This window comes from Solanum lycopersicum, chromosome 11 (genome assembly GCF_036512215.1).
Source record: "Solanum lycopersicum chromosome 11, SLM_r2.1".
Classification (NCBI taxonomy): Eukaryota; Viridiplantae; Streptophyta; class Magnoliopsida; order Solanales; family Solanaceae; genus Solanum; species Solanum lycopersicum.
This window is the reverse complement of record NC_090810.1, coordinates 7,130,114-7,146,635: the sequence shown is the minus strand read 5'-3', so window position 1 is coordinate 7,146,635 and position 16,522 is coordinate 7,130,114. Positions and strand designations below refer to the sequence as shown.

The window sequence follows — 16,522 nt, the reverse complement described above, 5'->3', positions numbered from 1 at the left end:
TTGAAGGAATATTTTCCCCTTTGCTATATAAAAGAACAAATGTTCATTCAAATGGCAACATCCTAAAAAATACTTGCCACAAATTATCAAGCGAACAAAACAAACAAGAAAAACATCATTAAGCCCAGAATACGTAACAGTAGTAACATCAAAGGAAAGCAAGAAGCATAAAAATGGCAGGAGCAAGCATAGAACAAAACTCAGTCATAGTAATATTTAATCACCAGTCGAGAATATAACAGTACAGGATGGAACTTAGGCCTACTGTTTAAAGACCATATGCGCAATGATTTCATTTTCTTGATCAACATCAAAAATCATGTCAGTTTCAAGTAGCTTATATCCTGGAAAACCTGTTACTGGATGAACTGCCCTTGCTGCGGAATCTTCAACCAGCAGCATAGTGCAAATCTGTCCAACCTCTCTCTACCAGTAAAGAAATAAGAAAGCGAAGAGTCTGATCCATCGTCTCTTGGACAGAACATGCTGTGTAATTCAGAATTCAAACTCAAACAAAACATCAAGGCGGCTTCAGCTGCAGTTAAAGAAACACACTTGAGAAGGGGTATGACATATGAGAACAGAATGAACTTAAAACTGGAACTGCCCCCCACCCATACAAACTCACACTTACATCATCATCCAGTTCACATCTTAGTCCTCTAGCTGACAGGTCCCTCACCCCACATTGTACTTGAATTCAAGAGCTACTCGACATAGATGTAAGCTTGCATAATGGATCGATCAGGGATATACCTAGATTTAACCACATACAATATGTCGCCTCATCTACTTCCTATCTGAATTTGCAAACCACAAATCTTCTAATACAAACAATCAGGACTCTTGAAACCAGACCTATTTTTAGCTAAAGAAAGATTTCCTTACTGCTACCTAACATTATTCTCTCAGGCCGTTTTAGTTTGACAAACCTCAGTCATTAAGTATAGCAATACGCCCTTCTTGGACTCCAAACCATAATACACATATCCAAATTAGTTTCAAAGCATTCAAGAAATTCCATATTGCAATTCCATATGACATTTAAAGAAATAGAAAATGAGTTCGAAATGTCCAGCAAACCAACTAACATAAGAGGCAAAACTATGCCAAAAGTTGGACGGCGAGGACATGAGTGAGCTAAACTTTAAAACAGAGGATATATCTAGACCTTTTCGAATAGTTTAGAGGCATATTTGACTCTTCTTCCTAGCGAAAAATAAACAAGACCTGCTAGCACTTTGTGATAAAATAAATTAAGACATCAATTTGACCAAAACCATATCTCTTTGATCATACAAAATTGCTATGTAACTGATTCAGGTATCAACTCAAAAGAAATGGAATTAAAATTACATGAAAGCACCTTTTGACCGTGTCAACCTTTTCTACAAATAAGTCTATGATGAAATTGCCTTGCAAGTTCTTCTTCCTTCTTAATTAATCTTTTGCTACTTCCTTGCAAATTCTTATAATACAAATATGTACCACATTTTCCAAGAAAAAAAAAGCAGTCATTTGATCTTTATGGTTTCTAACCTTAAGGATTTATAAAGAGTAGCCTGCAAAATACTTCCCCTGTATATGATGGCTAATTTGCATATCACCATGTTATGAAGTTTTCTTGAGTTTTAGGGGTTAAAGATGTACGCAGAACATTTTTAGATCATCTCTATAAAGCATTATGTGATGTTGGAATTAATGTGTTTAAAGACGATGAACTTCCAAGAGGCGAGGACATCTCACGGAGTTTATACGAAGCAATGGAAGAGTCGAATATTTCTCTTTGTTGTTTTCTCCAAAAATTATTCATCTTCTAAATGGTATTTTAATGAGTGGGTAAGAATTATAGTAAAGTTTGGGCAGCACATTTTTCCTATTTTTTATAATGTCGATCCTTCTCAAGTACGCCATCAAACTGGGCAAATTGGTGATTCTCTTGCTAAACATTGAATCAAATTAGAGTCCAGAACAGTTGAAGAAGTGGAGAGCTGCACTTATACTGATGTTGCAAGTTTATCTGGATTCCATCTTCAAAATCTTTTTAACGGCTAATAGTTGTTGCCATCTATATGAAAAATATCTGTTGATATTTATTACCTTTTCTCTTCTGAATACACATTTGCTAGGCTATTTTCTTTGCCCAGCAGTGTTTAGAACATGGGAATGAAAAGATACAGAATTAATTCCATCTTTTCTATTATAGATCTCATTAATTAATTGCTGCAAATAATTAATCTATTTTTTTATTTTTTTCACTAGTAGTACTAGTCAATGTTTTGTCACCATTAATTATCTATCAAGGATGCAGGAAATGCACTACAGACCCCAAATAATTATTGCCCTTTATGATTTCAGATCCACCTATTGAAAAGAACTACTTAATAGCATTGTATCTTAAAAAGTTATATGATGAAATTCTCCTCTAGATTTCTTAGATATTTGAAAATTATAATAATAATAACTAATTTTCTGTTGTTTTTTTTTTTTTTTGGATTGAAGGGGCCATCTGTGTATTGGTTTAGTACTGTTTTTCTGGATTGTTTCCATCCATCTTTTAGTTACTAATTTTTGATGTTCCTTCTTTTTGAAAAGCAAGAGAAGAAAATTATTTTTCTTTCAAATTTTATTACTTCATGACTTGGATACTGTTTAATTTCTTACAGAATACCTTTTCTCCCTTAGGGAATACTAGTATTATTTATTTACTAGTACCATTTTTCCTTTTGTGCAGTAGTGAAGTGAAGTTCATTGAGATGATTATCCAGGAGGTATTGGGTGAACTAAACAAAAAATTATACAGGAATTAGTGAACTGATAAATAAGTTGTCAAGCGATGTCACAAGTGTTGGAATCTGGGGCATGGGAGGTGTTGGTAAAACTACCTTAGCAAAAGCCATCTTCAACCAAATTTTGATGGTAGCTCCTTTCTTCATGTTGAATCTCGAGCTTCAAGTGGGGATAGCGGTTTGGTTGCTTTGCAAGAAAAGCTTCTCAGGAAAAGAGTTGAAGTCAGCAGTGTGGACCATGGAATTCAATTGATGTCATCAATCCTTGACGGCGTTGTTGATCTCAAGCAAATATACTCATTAGTGGGAGGGAAGAATTGGTTTGGTCCTGGCAGTAGAATTATCATTACCACCAGGGGACAAACACTTGCTGACAGGTGATGTAAAATATGAGGTCAAGTGAAAGTCTACAGTTTTTCTCTTGGCAAGCTTTCAATAATCCCCTCCCTCCCTCCAGAAGACTTTGTGGAGCTCTCTGAAAGTGTGGTAACACATGCACAAGGGCTTCCATTGGTACTTGAAGTTTGGGGATCCTATTTATATGGAAGGAAGATGCTAGAGTGGAAAAGTTCCATTGAGAGATTTTTCACGATCTGACCTCAATATAGGAAATATAATTCAACGAAATGTAACTACGACGGAACGATTCTCTTTTTGGAACAATTTTCTGTTTTCATTCAAATGAAATTGTACAGAACTAGAAGGAAATAAAAGACACTAGAAACTAAGATAGTAAACCTAAATGGACAGAGCTCCGATCATGCAACGGAATGTTTAGATTAGGAAGATGAAGAAAAGAGAAGAGAATCTGATAGAAGAGAGAGAAGAGAGCACGAGAATAATACCAATTTGATCAATGTCTCTTCTCTCTCTTGGTGGTTGCTTTTTAACTGTGACTTGAGCTGATGTGGATGTTACCGACGTGGCGCAATCCTAGCCTTTGCGCTTCATTTATTAACTTCTAATCATGACCGTTACTCTTGATAACTGAATATGAGATTAGCTAATCATGACAAGATTGAAGCGCACAACATCCTTGTCCTCAAGGATTGAGAATAAAATCTGGAAACTGTGCTTGTATGAACTCGTAATCCTCCCAAGTAGCATCTTCAGGAGGCAAGTTATGAGCACTTTCACCTTGGCCCTATTGTTATGCTTCACCATTTGTCTCTGAAGGACAGCAACTGGTTTCACCAAGAATTGACCGTCTGCACCAGTAGCAGGTAGAACAGTTTGAGCTACCCTCTTATCTCCTATCTTCTTCTTCAAGAGGGACATGTGGAATACAGGATACACTCTAAAAGAGGGTGGTAACTGTAACTTGTAGGCAACAATGCCTACCTTGGCTAAGACTGTATAGGGACCATAGTATTTTGAACTCAACTTCAAATTCTTCCGTAAAGCAAGAGAGGTCTGATTGTATGGTTGAAGTTTAAGGTAAACCACGTCACCCACCTGCAACACTCTATCTGATCGCTTTTTATCGGCATACACCTTCATTCTTTCTTGAGCCTTATGGAGGTTGTCCTTCAAAAGTTGTAACATTTGTTGTCGCTGCATAACAACATCTTCAGCAGCAGGAACAACAGTCTCAAGCAGGGGTCCAACAGATAGTTGGGGTGATGAATAACCATAAAGAGCCTCAAATGGAGTACTCTGCAGTCCAATGTGAAAATTCGTGTTGTACCACCATTCAGCGGAAGGAAGCCACTGTCTCCAATGAATAGGTCTGTTCGATGTCATGCACCGCAGATAGTTCTCAATGCACCTATTCACTCTCTCAGTCTGACCATCACTTTGTGGGTGATAAGCAGTGCTTAAGTGTAGTTGAGTACCCAATAGTTTGAATAAGGATTGCCAAAAGTTGCTGAGAAAAATTTTGTCCCTATCAGATACAATGGACTCGGGAGTACCATGTAAGCAGTGTACCTTCTTCCAAAACTTGTTAGCTACAGTGGCTGCAGTAAACGGATGGGACAAGGCAACAAAATGAGCATACTTTGATAGCCTATCCACTACAACTAATATCACATCTTTGGAGCTGGATTTCAGCAATCCTTCTATAAAATTCATGCTGATATGACTCCAAGTCTGATTAGGAATTGGTAGAGGTTGCAGTAGCCCTGGGTATGCGACATTCTCATCCTTATTCCTGTGGCATACATCACAACTCTCAACATGTTGCATCACCATTTGTTTCATGTTGGGCCAATTAAACAGTGAAGCCAACCTCTTTAGAGTACCCAACTGCCCAGAGTGACAACCCATCGGAGAATCATGGAATGTAGAGATCAGCCTTTGCCTTAAATCTCCAGTACCACCTACATAAATCTTCCTCTTATTTCTCAGAACACCAGAAGTGAATTGCCAAATAGTAGGACCATTTAAGTCCACCGCAAGCTGCACCATGAACTCTTGAGCAAGGTCATCATCTACATAACTATCTCCTACCTCCACCTAGGAACTGTGACACTGATTGTCAATAATTTCCCGGTGACTTGGTCAGAATCGTCCTTACATATCTCATGTTGTCTTTAAAGTGCATCAGCAACTCTATTTTCTGCACCCTTTTTGTATTGAACTTCATAGTCTAACCCCAAAAGTTCAGTAAGACCCTTTTGTTGAAGTTGGAGGAGAGTTTTGGAAAATGTATTCCTTAATATTTGAAGGGTCATTTTCCTTAATTTCGAGGAAAATGAGTTGATTTGGAAAACATTTTCCAAAACTTTTGTGCCAACCAAACATGAGAAAATTGGAAAACATTTTCTAGAAAATGTTTTCCATCATACCAAACACACCCTTAAATCAAATTCTGTGCAATAGCTTGCACTTGTCATCACTGAATATTGTATGTTTATTGATTATGATCGATCATAGAGCACCAATATAAGAATAATTTGGTTCTTGAATGAACTAAATCATATCATCTTTACCTAACTGACACCATCTGAAAATACTCCATTGAGACCACATAAAAGAATATGTCCTTTGAAACTATGCATGTGTAGGAAGTTCAGCTAAAGACTGACTTGGTTCTATCCTATTTTCAATATAAACCTCATCCCATTCTGACTGGGTTTTTGCTGCATTAATTCTCAGATCAATCAACCTACCATTAGCACAGAAACATTAGTTCCTAGCTTCCCAAGATAGTCGTTAACTTAAAAGGTTAGATAACACAAGGAATTCCTCTAAGTTCCAGTTTTAATCTTTAGCAGGGCAAACTGTCTCTACCACTACCACAAGAACAATCAGATTTAAGACCAAAGTCCATTATACTAGAGATCACTAGTACAAATACCTAGATTTAAAGACACTACACCTTATTTTCTTACAACACAAATTTTGCGAACTACAGATCTCCTTATAAAAAGAATCAGGTATTTTGAAACAATAAATAGTATAAACAACAGGTTTAGCAACCAGCAATAATTTAAGCAAGATTTCTTTAACCACAGCACACATTTCTCTTTCCAACCATTTTTGCTTCAATAAAAGTCACCATTAATAATTTAATATGAGCCAAAAACCCCAATTGGACTCCAAACTGTAGTAGATATTTCTAAAATTAGCTTTAGACATTCCAGAAAATTACCCGATTTAGCAATTAGCCATTAGGGGTATGTATTCTTCAGTTCTCCAAGATATTCTTAAAAAAACACTTCAAGCTTCTCTAAATTAACAAATGAACCACAATAACATTAATATCACAGAAAACCCTGGGAGATAGATTTTATAAAAGCAAAACCTTGGAAACATTACATGCCTCTAACAAAAATTAAAGAGTCACTAGGAAATAGGAAGCAAGACAACACTGGAATAGCACATTGTGATGCCATTGTAAACCAACCATCAACTGGGGGCCTTATTATTTTGTACAGCACATGACAATATCCTATTATGAAAATCATTTTATCAGTAGTGGTGGTGGAAGGAGAACTCATTTTCAACAGAAAAAAAGAAATCTCAGACCAAGTTAGTTCCAAATGCTCCAAAGAAATTCCAAAATGCAGCAGAATCCCTCCTTTCATTGAATCAGTCCAAATGTACAATCAAATTATTGTACTACAACTTAAACGTCTCAAACAAGTATCTAATAAAGCATAAAAGCTCATGTTGGAAGTACACACACAGTTTATTTAAAATAATAATAGTAATTAGTACATAAACAGTAGAGCTCGATTAAGGAGTAAGTCTTCTGCCATGCAGAAATGCATACATTGTGTTAAATCAAATTAGGTGAGTTATTACCTTTATGGACTTCTCTTGCAAATAGCAACACCGACAAGAATGGGGAACAACGCCAGAAAAGCTCCCTTTCTTGAGAGCATTAACTCGGTCCAGGTCAAGGGCCTTGTAATCTGAGTTAACACTTTCTGGAATTGTTCATGCAAAGCCTCCAGTGAACCGGTGTTATCAATCACAATATCTGCCTGTGACCTCTTAAGATCCAGGGACATCTGTGCATTTATTCTGCTTTTGGCATCCTCCTCCATTGATCCATCTCTAATCATGAGCCGCTGCAGCTGTGTCTTAGGATCAACCCAAACGACAACAATGGGTTTAGTCCACTTGTCCATCTTGGCCTCAAACAAAAGAGGAACATCAAGAACAATTATGGAGCAACCCTTTATCCACAGCTTCAAAACTTCCATTAAAATACCACGTGAGATAAATGGTGCTAGCAACCTACATAGACACAATCCCATGTTCAAAAACTTACATTGAAACAAAAACCATTATGCGATTCTGCACCAATCTAAATCTTAGACAATCTGATAAAACTAGGCTAAAATATAATATAATTTGGAGTTAAGCAAGAAATAAATTAGTAACCTCCCACAATTTGTTATTCAAGATATTTTTGCTTCTCCTTATCTTGTTTCTCAAGAAGCCAAGATCCTTTTGAGTGTCAACTTCAGCAGAACAGAAAGCTAATGTTATACTTCCCCTGGATTAACCTCAAAGGCTACTAATGTACACAATAAGATACCGAAAACGGAATAAAATCTCCAGAAGCAACAGCAGTTTGCCAATGTCAAAGGTACAATTTTAAGTGGCCAATGTTTTGGATCATTGTTGTCATAAATGGTAAGATATGCCACATTTTAAAATGGTAACATGTACATATGTATATATGAGTCAAAAACAGCAGCAAATAGTGGAAACAATCATTACAAAAACCCAACCATGCTTAGGAATACTGCTTCACAAGGATCAATCATATCAACTAGTGATCCATCCTCCTCTACATAGTTTTCTTTACACCAAAAATGAAACCAAAGAATACAATTCATCTTGACTTTCTGCACAAAATTGTATTTGTCTTCAAAAAATCTACAGTTCCTTCCCTTCCAGATTGTCCATGCATGCTGGGACAAGTCTCCACCACCTCTTCTGCCTCACTGCTCCACCATCGTAGTTCAAACACATCAATAACTCACAAATTGTTGCTGGCACAACCACCTGAGACTTACCATGTTGAAGAATAGTTGTCACAGTTGCCCAGCAATGGAACAATGTAAAAATTAATCACGTTTAGTTCCCCAAGTAGCACCACACATGGTACATAGAGCATAGTTGGAATCCCCTTCTTAAGGTAGGTTTCTCTTGCTACTAGACAGAGAAAAATAGAAACTTAAAAGAAGCTCTATTTTCCATATGAACTTACATGGCCAGTGATCAATTTGGTGGTTTGACCTAGACAATAAGGTATAGGAAGATTTGACAGTGAAGACCCCTTCTTTGCCAGGCTTCCAGATCAAGTGTCGTCAGAATCTTTGAGACCATGGAAGGAATTTAATATCTTGAACAATTCAACAACTCTTTCCAGTACCAAGTCATGTAGTAGTATTTTGAAAGTAATGTTCCACCTCTGCACTCCCTTCACTGTTTCTAGATTTGCTTTAGGTAGTATCGCAATGCTATAGAAATCAGGGAACAGTTCTTTCACAGAGCCATATCCAATCCAGTCATCATTCCAGCATAGAGTTTTTCTTCCTTTACCCACTCTTATACTGGTGTTGTCAATCTTAAAGTTCCAGGAAGATCCACTGGCTCACCCCATAGAGGTTGTTGACAATTCTTGTACACCGTCCATCTTGGCCATACTTGTCATGAATAATCCTTCTCCATAGAGCATTAGTCTCCAAGTAATACCTTCAAAACTACTTCACAAGCAAACTTTGATTATGAGCATTTAGATTCCTTGTGCCTAAGCCTCTTTTCCTTTTGTCAGTAATGAGACTGTTTCAATTAACCAAATGCACTTTCTTGTCTTTGTTGCCTTGACATATGAAATTCCTCCTTAATGTGTCAATTCTGTTTCTTACCTTACAAGGTGACGGAACCAGAGACAGCTTTTAATGTTTAAAAAAAAAAAAGAGGAACCAGTGATATGACATATGTAGATGGTGCATCCAGATTCCAGAACACAATATACCAGAACTATATTCTCCCAAAGAGAGATATTGGCCCTTTTAGATTGCTAGCCTCTTCTCAGACCTTTCAATACCCCAATCCAGAGTTCTCAAGCTTTACTTGTTTCCCCTGGAAGAGCCCTAGATGAATAGTTGGAAATGACCCCGCACACATCTGAAGATAGCTGCTAGCACCTGGATGTTGGCAACTTCCTTAACTGGGAATAGCATGCTCTTACTCCAATTAACATGTAGCCCTAATACTACTTCAAAGATCACCAGAATAACTCTCAGATGTTTTACTTGGTCATATCAGCATAACAGAAGATTGAAGAGTCATCTGTTGTAATCTCAGCACTGTTGTCTCCCTGATTGCAGCTTTAAACCCCTTCAGAAAACACCGTTGTCCTTCACCATCTTAAACAACTGGTTCAGTCCTTCCACTGCAATAAGAAACAGGAATGGTGATAGAGGATCACCTTGCCTCAAACCTCTCACGGAAGGGAAAGGTCCTTCTGTACACCCATTCACCAAGATAGAAAATTTTCACAATCTTTATGTCGAAGAGATTCAATTAATCCATTTCTCACCAAAGGCCATGCCTTTTAGATAGAAATTTAAGAAGGAAGCTCCAATTAACATGGTCATGCACCTTCAAGCATAACATCCAACAAAGTTGATTAATTTCTATATTCGCTGTTAAACTTCAAGCATAACATCCCACAAAGTTGACTAATTTATATATTTGTTGTCGAATTGTACTCTCAATTAATCAATCAAAGCCTCAGGCCCATAATAATTTGAGGTTGGCTATATTCTCTGTATCGGTTCCCACTCTATTCAAGCTACTTCATTTCATCACTCAATAACTTGACTTTCTTAAGCCTAATAAGAGTTCTATAAAACTGGAGCTTCTCTAAATGACTGAATCTCACATGTCTCTCTAAACCGCCATCAAAATCTCTTACTCAACGGAAAAGACTATGATAAACACAAGACTTGGCGTAAATGTAATAAAAACAACCATGCCTTTATCCTAAAAAATGATATCACCTATAAAACTGGAGGTTTCTACATTTCACATGTCTCTCTAAACTAACACACAACTCTCTAAGTAAAAAGGAAAGACTACAGTAAACACAAGATTAATGTAACAAAAACAACTATGCCTTAATCCTTCAATTTTCAAAGAGCTACTAAACTGCCAATCTCAAAGAAATTTTACTCTTTACTGACCAAAGTAAAATAAATGTCACTGATAAGAGATGTTTTAAACCTAAAAGAAAAGAAAAAAGATAAGAGATGTTTTAAGAATGTAGTATTAATATTCTGGAATATAACAGTTTGATAGCAGTTTACTTGTTTTATTTCTCTGCGTTCACCCCTCATGTTTACTTCTCTGAGTTCAAGTTCCAGGCACGGAAACAATTGTCTCATTTGTGTGGAAAGAGAAACTAAGTTCTCAAGGAAGCTCCAAAATCACCACACCAAATCAAACCAGAATCATCTATAGGATGAAGTTTTCCAGATATAAGGTTTTTCTTCATATATTTTGATTGTAGAAAGGAACTATCCTGAACCTTTTTTATTAATGTTACTCGGCAAACATAAGAAAATAAGAGGAAGTACTAGTTTTGTTTCTTTGGATTAGACAAAAACTATCCAATTATGTTTAATGGCAAGGGAAACCCGCAGCTGCTATCCTTGGGTGCGCACGGGGTAAATCCCCAGCTCCTATGCAATAACTCGCAAACCACATATAGGAGAGATAACCCACACTATGCAAGCCCGGTGCGACGAGCCGACTCAGAAAAGACTGAATATAGGATTAATTATCTGCTGATCTAATTGAAAGACTGAATACAGGGACTAATTATCTGCTGATCCATTTTTTCCTTTATCATAACATTATATCATACAAGTTGAACATGCAAATTATATAACAATAAACCAGGAAGACTAAAAAAGCAGAACTTCACTCAGCAACTAGTTCATATTTTCATACCAAACTTTACCTATTAAGAAGCTGACGTCTTCCCGGATCAGAGAATACTATTTGACCTAGCTTTGCACGATCAACTTCTCCATTTTCCAGTAAGATATCCTCACCAAATGCGGCAACAACCTTTTTCCAACCACCTGTTCCTTTCTTCAAAACGTTCTACATAATTATATTTTTTGTCAGCATATAGAGCTTGCCAAAAACTTGCATAAATTTTAGCGGATGGAGATAGTATACCCAAATTTACAGTTAATCAAGCATAATATTTTAAGACTCTTTATATTTGATGCACTAAATAAACCTGGTAAAGGAATAGCAAAAGGAAAAGGGAAACGTAGTTACCCGAGCTACAATGTCAGCATCGACAACGGGAATACCATGAGCCTTGAAAAGGTTGGAGACAGTGCTCTTCCCTGAAGCAATCCCTCCGGTCAGTCCGACTATCCTCATTCTTATTTTGAGAACAAAACAAGAGACGAGGAACAACTCCAGTACTCCAGCTGCTCAAACTCAGTTTCTTCCGCTGCTTCTCTCACGATTCCATCAGCCAACTAGCTTCTGGATTTGAGGAAATCTTCGAATCAATTTGGAATTGAACAAGTAGTTGGAGGTTTATTACCAAAAAGAATTGAATGCAGAACTTCTATTGCACCTTTAAACTACAAAAATCTTTAGTGAAGGTAGAAACATTTTACACATAAAAGCATTAAATATGACCTGTAATTTAAGTTGGTGGAAAGCATCAAAGGATAGACAGACTATCATTAAAAAATACAAACACACATCAAAGCACAGAGAGAGAAGTCAATCATTAATTTCAATTCACGCAGTTATCAATCCATCACACATACATGCTTACTATAGAAGTGGTGATAAAATCTTTACATGGTTCTCATTGTTCAAGAAAACATATTCAACCAAAACATTTCGATCATTGCAGTTTACAGGAGAATATGAAGCCGAGACACAAATTTTGTACCTCAAATATTTCAATAGAGGTTCCACAACCACCATCATAGATTATGATGGAACAAGTTTACTTGAGCAGATCACAAAGAAATATTTCATAACAGAATACATTATCGGAGTATTGAATAGGTGTACCACCAAAGGTATTGAAAATTTGTTCATTTTTTTCAAATTCGGTTTGGTTCGATTAGGTATTTCTAAAAGGATTTCTTCTTTTTTGGTTCAACTCTGTTACACCTATTCGCCTCTGTCAAAGCCAGGAAATTAAATGGGAAAGTGAAGAACAGGTAAGGCCCTCTCGAGCAATAACAACTACTCCATTTTTATGAATTCAACCTTCAACTGTAAAAGAAAATCAACATTCAAGTAGTAAACTAGAAGTAGCTTACCAGATGGCAAGAGAGAATAGTGCTTTGACTCTGGTCGGATTCGAGATCGGAATCGCCGGAGGCTCAGTCGGTATTCAGTCGCCGGCAGAGTGGAGATTAGGAAATACAGAATTTTGGGACAATTCAAATGCAACCATGTTTTTTTAGAAATCAAAATATTACTTACATTTGTCCGCTTTTAGTTGTACCTTTTTTTTTTTTTAAGAATTAAATTATAAAAATTTTAATTAACATTTTATAAAAGTATGTTTTATTGTATTAATACGTAACAAAATGCAGTACAACCTAATATGGAAATTTATATTATAATTCTGTCAGATTTCTATTAACCATCAAATGGTAATTTTTATTAACTTATTAAAAAAATTACCTAAACTAAAACCAACAAAATTGGGTTGAAAATTTTGTAAGTTGAATGGCTAAAAATGACTAATAAGAAAGAGAATTTTTCATAAACAATGAGATTTTGGATTTTATTATCATAATAAAGTAATATTTTTTATATTTATAAATGTAGCAAGACATTTTTTCTAAAAAAATGATGTGCAATATAGTGTATGAGAACATGAGGATGTTGTATCACAAATATACAATAAAAAGAAGACAATTGTGATATAGTGTAGGGTAAAGGAAAGTCTTCCGATTTTTCATCTTCGGTGATTGAAGCGAAAATAATAAAAGAATGCAAGGATGGGTACCCGAGGAAAGTCAACATAATGACATTTTTAATAATTATTTTAAAGGCAAATGACATAAATAACATACTTTTAGGATTAAATTACCATTTGTCCCTTATAAGTTTTTAAAATCAAAATTTCTCAAAAATATACAAAAACACAGATACATAATAGTGTTGATACAATAAAAAGGTGGCGGATACATTTATATCACATTTTTGTGTACGCCTCGTTTTTTGTTATATTTTTGTATCCGACTCGTTTTTACATTTTTGTATCCGCCTAATTTTTTATCACATTTTTGTATCTGTTTTTTTGGTCACACTTTTGTATCCGTCTCATTTTTGTATTTTTGTATCTGTCTCATTTTTATCACATTTTTGTATCCACATTATTTTTTGTCACATTTTTATACCCGCCTTATTTTTTGTCACATTTTTATACCCGTCTCATTTTTTGTCACAATGTTGTATCTGCCTCATTTGACTTAAAAATGAGAGATTTTAGATATTTTTAAAATTAATTAGGGATAAGAGTAATAAGTGAACTTAAAAGAGGGATTTTTGCCATTTTTTCTTATTTTAAAGTGTTGTTATTTTTTATAATTATGTTTAAAATTTGTCTAGTTGACTAATTTTCTCTACTTTTAAAGGCCAAAATCAGCTAGGGATTGGACTGGGTCGCTGTGATTTTAGGGGATTTGGGCTGGGAAGGAATGAAATTGGGTCTGGGTTGTTTTTTGAAAATGGGCTAAAACTTTGGTTTAAAGGTTATATGATGGTCCAAATATAAAACGAAGAGTTTAAAAAGACACAAGTCCTTTGGTTATTTTCATCGAAGTCTAAATTGATTTCAGTTAATTCAAAATTTGATAAATTGGAGATGAGACGAATTATAAACTTAAATAATTACTCAAGCTTCTTAACTTTAACGATACAAAATAATTAGTCCGAAAAGAAAGATCCTAATTAAATTGCGATCAATTTTAAAGGAAATAAGATGTGTACTTAATCAGAACTCTATTTTTAATAAAAATAATTTTTCAAATTTTTATTCAAAAATTGAAAATTATATAAAATTTATTTGTTTTAAGTACAAAGAGATATATTTTATAGTAAAAATGAAAAATTGCATTGAAAATGATCTCAAAAAGTATTTTTGATTTTTCAAAATAATTACTTTAAATTATTTGAAATTTAAGAAGCTTGAAAATTAATTTAATAGTGGAGGGCCAAAATTGAGTGTCAAACAATTGCTATAGTTGCCTTCCTTGATATGTTTGACCAAAGGTGAAGGTTCCCTTGTCTATAAGAATTATGCTAAGGATGAGATCGTAAGAGGGTAAGTATAATTATGATGATCTAAAAGTGGTACTTACCGTTGACGGATTTATTGAGTCGCATTCATGCATTGTACAAGTATGCTTTGAGACTACGTGAGAAGTAGTTCTCTTATGTTATGAAAAATCTAAGGATTTGCTATGCTTATGAACATGATGTATCTCTTATGTTATGGATTATGCCTTATGTTGACTAATGATTATATTATGCTCATGTTGGAGATTATGCTTATAATTGTGTTGTTGTCTATTATGTTTATTATGCATATATCTTATGATTGACTAATTCTTATGTTATGCTCTTATGATATTATGCTAGCTATCATATTTAATCTTTTTGTACTAATACATATTCTTGCCTACATTCTCATTAAATGTAGGGTTCGATGATTTTGAGTTTCATCTCCGATAATAGGTTCTTAGTAGAAGCAAGGAGTTGAAGACTTGGTGAATCCTCATAGCATCGAGGATATGACCACCATTTACTTTATGTCTTTCTTTTATGTTTTAGACTATTATATGTGTTGTATCCAAGAGTTATTCAAAGTTGTTCAGATGGTCTGAGACAAGTGTAATAAGACTTTCGTTTTGTTTTTATAAAAGATATTGATCGTATGATAAATGTGTTTTAAATTTTTGCACTTTTCTATTATCTTATGTTATGATATGCACTTTGTGTTGTGTATCCCTGGATCGTGATACATATCATCATACACAGGTTGAATGTAAATGCGAATGAGGTAATTTAGGTAATAAAAAGAGTATATGCATATATGAAAAAATCGTAAAGAGATAAACAAAAAAGTTTAACTATATTTCTCACAACATATTAGTGAAGAACTAGTTTTCATCATTTTTTATTTTTAGATTTTAACTTATATAGACACTATAATTTTCATACTTTTAATATATTTTAAAAGTTACTACATAATTATAATAGGTTTTTTTGCTACACTCATTAAAATTATCAAATTATATTACTGACTTACTGCCGCCAAATAGTAATATTGTTAGTGTACGAAATATTTTATCATCTTTTTTCTAAGGAAATGAGATTTCTTTTTTTCTTTTTTTTACAATTTGAATTAAAGAAAATATTTTTAATTTTTTTTATCACGTAAGTATGGAATTCTCTCGTGAAAATGAATAAATCTAAAAATATTGATAAATGACTAAAACCTCATTTCTCCCTTAATTTTTCAGCATTATAGAAAAAGGTATTTTCAATAAAATTGAGTGGGATATTAATTAACCACCAAGTTTAATTTCTTGACAAATATTAAATATACTACAAGAATACGTCCACCTTTTATTTATAGTTTTTGCTATAGAAAACATGTTCATATATAAAAGGGAAAATTACGGGAATGAAAAATTTCTAGAATATATTTTGTAATATAGTTATAGTTTTGATTATTTTTAATTCGTGGTTACACATTGTGGAATTTTGCTATTCGGTTTTCTAATTGTATAAATTCAGGATTTGTATAATTTGGTTTCTGATTGTATAAATTCAGAATTTGTATATGCTTACGCTAGCTATTTATATACTATATATAAGAACTTCATAATAAATTACTTTGTTTGTATATTGGCAACTGGAATATATATACCAACAAAGTTCTGAAAAATTTCTTAATGTATAAATTCAGAGTTTGTATGTACTTGCCATGTTTGTATATTCGCTCAAAATATACAAACAGACAAGCGAAACATACAAACCACAACCTCCATTTGTATATACTTAATCTGTTTGTATATTTGCAAGCGAAATATATATACAAACGGGCAAGTGACATACACAAACATCAGTCTCCATAGTAAACGGACTATAGCTATATAAAACAATTATCGAAACTATATCTCTAGAGCCTTATCATGTCTATTATTTTTGTTATTTATGAAATTTTCTAGATAGAAAAACTAAGTATAGACTTC

General features: G+C 34.4%; 1 protein-coding gene across 9 annotated transcripts; it reads right to left on the bottom strand.

The window, feature by feature from the left end:
• Nucleotides 1-102: 102 nt before the first annotated feature.
• Nucleotides 103-12,742, bottom strand: LOC101256544 (dephospho-CoA kinase). Of its 9 annotated transcripts, XR_011212498.1 has the most exons (6): nt 12,569-12,721; nt 11,553-11,768; nt 11,224-11,369; nt 7,041-7,478; nt 2,886-5,898; nt 103-535 (listed from the first exon to the last, which is right to left on the bottom strand). XR_011212498.1 is itself a non-coding variant. In XM_004250302.5 (5 exons), exons 2-4 carry the CDS (start codon nt 11,658-11,660, stop codon nt 7,043-7,045), a joined length of 690 nt encoding a protein of 229 aa, XP_004250350.1. In that variant the 5' UTR covers nt 11,661-11,768; nt 12,569-12,742; the 3' UTR covers nt 103-535; nt 7,041-7,042. The 9 variants fall into 9 exon arrangements, 7 of the variants coding, with proteins under 7 accessions (XP_004250350.1, XP_025884036.1, XP_025884037.1 ...); XM_004250302.5 differs by lacking the exon at nt 2,886-5,898 and having other exon boundaries at nt 12,569-12,742; XM_026028251.2 differs by lacking the exon at nt 2,886-5,898 and having other exon boundaries at nt 11,553-11,869; nt 12,569-12,720.
• Nucleotides 12,743-16,522: the final 3,780 nt, after the last annotated feature.